General features: G+C 52.0%; 1 protein-coding gene across 1 annotated transcript in view; it reads left to right on the forward strand.

Moving 5' to 3' along the window:
- ATF5 (activating transcription factor 5) overlaps positions 1 to 3,659 on the forward strand; it is a 4,364-nt gene extending 705 nt beyond the window's left edge. The window contains exons 2-3 of the mRNA XM_005879542.2: positions 1,418 to 1,714; positions 2,589 to 3,659. Coding sequence (XP_005879604.1) covers positions 1,537 to 1,714; positions 2,589 to 3,277 — 867 coding nt within the window. The 5' untranslated portion in view covers positions 1,418 to 1,536 and the 3' untranslated portion in view covers positions 3,278 to 3,659. The remainder of the gene's footprint in view (positions 1 to 1,417; positions 1,715 to 2,588) is intronic.
- Positions 3,660 to 6,805: the final 3,146 nt, after the last annotated feature.

The raw sequence follows: 6,805 nt of genomic DNA on the forward strand, positions 1-6,805 counted from the left end.
CCGCCCTGTTTTTTATTCAGGCGTCTGCTGGGGCGGGTGCTGGTTTAACTTGGGTGGAAAGCGGGGCTTTGAGACACCCCGTTAAGAACGGGGTGGAGCGATCTCTTCCCCCTCTCCTCCCCTTCTCCGCCCCCTCTCCTCAGAAAAAAAGAAAAAAAAAAAGAATGGGTGGAGCTAGGGCCACGGCCGTCGCGAAGGGTGGGGCTTACCGGAGCCATTGTGAGGGGCGGGGCTAAGCGCACCTTGAGAAGAGGGCGGGGGTTCCGATTGGAGAAAGAGGCGGGGCCTCTGGGGAAATCATCGGGGAGGGGCGGGGCTTAGAGGGACAATGGAGGTCGCTGCAAAGTTTTCAAAGTGGGAAGGTTGGGATGTGAATGGATAATATTGATGAAGTTGGGGAGGGGCACAGGGGGAATTCCCCTGGGAATTGATTTGGGATGGAACCTAGGGAGGGGGTGAGGCCCTAAAGGAAATGATTGAGAAGGAGGAATGTGACTGGAAGAAAATTCCCCTGGGACTGAGTTCTTTTAAGGTGGAATATTATGGTGTGGGTGGGAGGGGCTAAAGCAGTGGTTCTCAACCTTCCTAATGCCTCGACCCTTTAATACAGTTCCTCATGTTGTGGTGACCCCCAATTTCATTGTTACAGATTGAACATAATTAAAACATAGTGATTAATCACAAAACAATATGTAATGTGTTTTCCCATGGTCTTAGGCGACCCCTGTGAAGGGGTGGCGACCCACAGGTTGATAACCGCTGCACCATGCCCCAACCCATCACATCAGCCAATCATAAACCAGACTCCATGGTTTCTGCCAAATTACTCACAGGAAGGTGGCCTAGAACCCAAGAAGCTAAGCCACGCCCCTGCCCAGACCTCGACAGCTAATGAGGACCAAGCCCTACTTTAACTGTGCCCTAGAGTGCTAATCTTCTGAAGGAAATTCCCCTGGGAAACCATTAGGTTGCTGTATGGAAGGATTGGGTTTTGGGATTTTGAAGTCAGGTATAAAGGGAGTTCCCGCCCGGCTGGTGTAGCCCAGTGGTTGAGCCTCGACCTATGAACCACTTCAGGGCACATGCCCGGGTTGCGGGTTCCATCCCCAGTGGGGGGCGTGCAAGAGGCAGCCGATCAATGATCCTCTTCCATCATTGATGTTTCTGTCTCTCTCACCCTCTCCCGAACTCTCTGGAATCAATAAAAATATATATATTTTTAAAAGAATTCCCTTGGGAGTGGGTAGGGCTCAGAGATTTGGGGAAGGGGCAGATTTAGGATTCTGAGAGGGCGATGTGTAGCCCCAATCCCAGTTGGAAGCGGGAGGGAGGACCCTGGGGCCATGGGGATGTGGCTTGGTTTCTGTACGAGTGAGGCTGGCCTGTGACCGCACCCACTTTTGTCTCACACACGTAGGTCCTCCACTTTCACCTTGGTGCCTGTCTTCGCCCAGCTGAGCAACCTCCAGAGCCGCCTCCCAGCTGTTGGTGCAGCCTCCTTCATTGCCACCCGTGCCCAGCGCCTGTGCTGCAGCCATGTCACTCCTGGCGACCCTGGGGCTGGAGCTGGACAGGGCCCTGCTCCCAGCTAGCGGGCTGGGCTGGCTCGTCGACTATGGGAAACTCCCCCTGGCCCCTGCCCCCCTGGGCCCCTATGAGGTCCTTGGGGGAGCCCTGGAGGGCGGGCTTCCAGGGGGGGGAGAGCCCCTGACAGGTAAGGGCAGGTGGGGAATGGAGGTGGGGTGAGCCGGGACTTGGGGGGCAGGGTAGAAGGAGGAAGAATCCATTTATTTATGAATTGGATAAGTCATTATTGAGTGCCTGTACTATGTCAGGCACTGTTTTAAGTGCTGGGGATATAACTGGAAATAAGACTGACATGATCCCTGCCTTTTTAGAGCTCACACTCTAGTGGGGAGACAGACCAGAGGAATAAAATGAGGAGGTTGTGGGATCAGTGGGAAACGCTTAATAGTGAGCTAAAAAACAATGACACTGGGAACCTAGTTTAGAGTGGGTAGCCAGGAAACCCTGGCCAAGTAGGTACCGTTTTGGCTGAGGCCTAAAGGATGGGAAGGAATGAGCCATGATAAGACCCAAGGGAAGAGCTTTTCAGGTGGAGAGAACAGCATATGCGGAGGCCCTGAGGCAGGAATTACTTTATTCATTCGTGTGCCCCAAATGCGTGGAACATAGTGGGTCTTCAGTAATGAATGGATTAAAGATGAAACCGGTATGCAGGATCTAGTTTGCTTTTTAAGATAAACTACAGAGTACATCGGAGAAACCACAGATGTAGGTTAATCAGTAGAGAGGATGTTGGAATGGTTGCAGAATGGCTGGTTGACTCGTTTGTTGTTCGGATCATTGGTTGGTTGACCGGTTCATTAATTGGTTGATTGAAAGAGTTGATTGATTGACTGATCACTTCGTTGATTGGTTGGTCAGTTAGTTCATTGACCAGTCAGACTGATTGGCTCGTTGGAGGATTTACCCAATGGAGGAGATGAATGAAGCAGGGATGAGTGAGCCCCCAGTTGGGTGGAAAACCAGGAACTCACGGAACTTGTCCTTCTCCACTCCTCCAGGCGATGGCTTCTCAGACTGGATGACGGAGCGGGTTGACTTTACAGCTCTCCTCCCTTTGGAGCCCCCCTTACCCTCAGGTGCCCTCCCCCCACCTTCCCCATCCCCCCCTGACCTGGAAGCCATGGCCTCCCTCCTCAAGAAGGAGCTGGAGCAGATGGAAGACTTCTTCCTTGATGGCCCACTTCTCCCGCCACCCTCCCCGCCACCACAGCCGCTGCCGCTGACACCACCGCCACCACCACCACCACCGCCACCAGCACCCTCCCTTCCTCTCCCCCTGCCCACCTTCGACCTCCCCCAGCCCCCTGCCCTGGATACCCTCGACCTGCTGGTCATGTACTGCCGCAACGAGGCTGGGCAGGGGGATGCGGGGTTGGCTCCCCTCCCCCCAGCACAGCAGCCCCCTCCTCCACCTCCACCCTCTCGCCCGGCCCCCTACCCCAATCCTGCCACCACCCGAGGGGACCGCAAGCAAAAGAAGAGAGACCAGAACAAGTCAGCGGCTCTGAGGTACCGCCAGAGGAAGCGGGCAGAGGGGGAGGCCCTGGAGGGGGAGTGCCAAGGGCTGGAGGCACGGAACCGCGAGCTGAGGGAGAGGGCTGAGTCGGTGGAGCGGGAGATCCAGTACGTCAAGGACCTGCTCATCGAGGTGTACAAGGCTCGAAGCCAGAGGACCCACAGCTGCTAGATGGGCAGGGCTTGGGGCTATAGGGGGCGCTGGTCTTCATCTCTGTTTCTGGGGCTGAGGTGGGAGGGTCCCTCTGTCATCCCTCCGCCTCTAGCCTCTTTCCATCCCCCCATCTCTCTCCTTTTCTCCTTGTGTCCTTGTCCATTTCTGATTTTGCTCCCTTCTTCCCTCCCCAGAATCATGACACGTCTGGCCTTAGTCAATACCAACACTTCTCAGGTGACAGCTGAGGGACTGGGGCCCCAGGGAGCTCAGGGTCTGTCCAGCAGGGCAGTGAGGCCGGGAAGCTGTGCAGAGTGAGGGCAGATGAAGACGGGAGAGCCCTCTGGGGAAAAGTCAGGGAGGGTTTTAAGATCGACACCCACATTATTAAGCAAAAAAAGCAAGCCAGGTGACCCTGGGAAATACATTGGTGCCGGGAGCCCGTTCACAGAGCCAGTGGCTGTGGGGGCAGATGGGGAGGCCGGTATGGCCATAGTTGGTGACTGGGTGTTCATTTAGCTCTGGGAGGAAAGCAGTGTTTTGTGAAATTGTTGGGGCGGGGCTGTGTGTAGGTGAGGGAGGGCAGGGAGTGATCCTTTGGCGGCGGGTGGGGTGGGGGTTGTGGTGGAAATAAAATGAAGAATTTCTTCCAGTCTGTGTGTCTGGTCTTTGAGAGAAGTTGGAGAGAGGGCAGTCTTAGGCCATAGACGGGAATGATGATAATAGAAGTAACAGCCCTGGCCCGGTAGCTCAGTTGGGTAGTGTTATCCGATACCCCAAGGTTTCAGTTAGTTCCCTGGTCAGGATACACACAAGAATCAACCATTGAATGCATAAGTAAGTGGAGCAACAAATTGATGTTTCTCTCTTTAAAAAAAATCAAATAAAAATGTACAAAAAGAGAGCTCTGGCCTGTGTTTCTCAGTGGTTAGAGCAACCATCCACGCACCAAAGGGTTGAGGGTTCGATTCCCGATTCCCAGTCCAGGCTGCATGCATGGGTTACAGGTTCGATCCCTGACCCCAGTCGCACATTCAGGAGGCATCCAATCGATGTGTCTCTCACATCTATGTTTCTCTTTCTCTCCCTCTCCCTCTCTCTAAAATCATCCTCAGGTGAGGATTAACAAACAAACAAAAAAAGAAATAGCATAATACTTATGGTCAGGACCACACACTTGTTACACGGCCAAGGCCATGACGGGGCTGACTGAACCGATAATCATACAACAGCCCTAGCCAGTTTGGCTCAGTGGATAGAGCGTTGGCCTGCGGACTGAAAGGTCCCGGGTTCGATTCCGGTCAAGGGCACATGCCTGGGTTGCGGGCTGGATCCCCAGTAGGGGGTGTGCAGGAGGCAGCCGATCAATGATTCTCTTATTGATGTTTCTATCTCTCTCCCTCTCTGAAATCAATAAAAATATATTTTAAAAAAATGATTCAACACCCCTTTTAGATTCAGACCACTAATTACTTGGCAAAACAATGGATTGCCAAAGGTGCTGGCTCCCCATGGTTCTTGTCACACCAAAAACGGTGACACCAAAACAGGGCAGGACGGCTGCAACCGGAGTTGTGGGGCGCCCCATGCGGAGGAACCCCCTGTCTGGTTAAAGCTTCCCAGGTCGTTGGGAGGTAAGTGGGAGATGGGCTGGCAGCCGTGGTGGGCCTGTTGCCCTACAGCTACTGAGGGTTTACCATGTCCCAAGAGCTATTTTAAGCACCTAGCACGCATTATCTCAGTTCACACAGAAGGAAGCTATTGTTAGCTTTAGATGAAGAGACACTGTTAAAGTGAACAATGCAGTGGCATTGAGTGCATTTGCAATGTTGTGCAACATCACCTCTCTCTAGTTCCAGAACGTTTCAACCCCCCTCCCCCCAAATAAACCCCTGCCCATTCAGCAGTTACTTCCCATCGCCCCTCCCCAATTAGCTGTTGGTTGACACTTGCAATCCCATGAACTGGGGGAAATGAGTGTGACTCTTGGTCAGCCCTGATCCTTTAGCCTTTGGGGTCTGTCCTGGGTTGGTGGCCCTCAGAAGATCTGTCCACAATCCTAACTCCCAGAATCTATGAATGTGGCCCTATTTGGAAAAAGCCAGAGAAGAGCTCTAAATTCAATGACAAGGGTCCTTATAAGAGACAGAGAGCCCTAACTGGTTTGGCTCACTGGATAGAGCGTTGGCCTGCGGACTGAAAGGTCCCAGGTTCGATTCCGGTCAAGGGCATGTACCTTGGTTGTGGGCACATCCCCAGTAGGGTGTGTGCAGGAGGCAGCTGATTGATGTTTCTCTCTCATCGATGTTTCTAACTCTATCCCTCTCCCTTCCTCTCTGTAAAAAAAATCAATAAAATATATTTTTTAAAAAAGAGAGAGACAGAGAAAGAACACAGAAGGGAAGGGCCCCATGAAGGAGGCGGTGGAAATTGGAGTGATGCGGCCACAAGCCCAGGGATGCAGCGACCACCAGGAATGGGAAGAGACCAGGAAGGAGCCCCCTCAAGCAAGCATGTGGCCCGCCTGCGGCGAGTTTGACATGCTTGCCCTAAAGCAGTGATGGCGAACCTTTTGAGCTCGGCGTGTCAGCATTTTGAAAAACCCTAACTTAACTCTGGTGCCGTGTCACATATAGAAATTTTTTGATCTTTGCAACCATAGTAAAACAAAGACTTATATTTTTGATATTTATTTTATATATTTAAATGCCATTTAACAAAGAAAATCAACCAAAAAAATGAGTTCGCGTGTCACCTCTGACACGCGTGTCATAGGTTCGCCATCACTGCCCTAGAGTCTCCAGAGGGAGTGGCCCTGCTGACACCTTGATTTCGGGTTTCTGGCCCCCAGAACTGAGAGAGTAATTGTCATTTTAAGGGACTAACACCCACTTTTAAGTCTGCGGTAATGTTATGGCGCCCACAGGAAGCACAGGGGGCACCAGTTTCTCATGGTGAGGGTCATCTTCCTTTCAGGTAGCCCTTGGTTTTTCATTATCCTTCATCTCCTGAGCAGAATAAAGATTTTTAAAAAAATAGGCTCCGGGTTTTTGTCCACAGTCCCGCCTTCCTGTGGATGGTCACCCTGGACACACGTAGCTGGGAGGACAGGGACTTGAACTTAGTTTGAGCTTAAGCTTAGTTTGAAGCATCCGTGACTGGTGTTGCTACCAGGCAGGAGCAGGTGGACATTTCAAGATCCAAGTTCAAGTTTTCCCGCAGCAGCCAAGGCCCTCGGGGCCAAGGGTCTTCAGTGGTACCTCCCCTTCAGGTTCCGGCATCCCCCTGGACCTGGGCCTGGGCTGTCCTTGCCACCTGCTGCTCAGAAGATGACTTCCATGTTTGGGCTGTCACCTTTACATACATTTAAGTGAGCTGGCTAGTTTGGACAATCTAGACTAGAAACACTTTTTTTTTTTAAAGAAACAGACTCTTCAGACTTTTTAAAAAAATGTATTTTATTGAGTTTTTACAGAAAGGATGGGAGAGGAATAGAGAGTTGGAAACATCGATGAGAGAGAAACATCAATCAGCTGCCTCCTGCAC

This window comes from Myotis brandtii, unplaced genomic scaffold, assembly GCF_000412655.1.
Source record: "Myotis brandtii unplaced genomic scaffold, ASM41265v1 scaffold601, whole genome shotgun sequence".
Classification (NCBI taxonomy): Eukaryota; Metazoa; Chordata; class Mammalia; order Chiroptera; family Vespertilionidae; genus Myotis; species Myotis brandtii.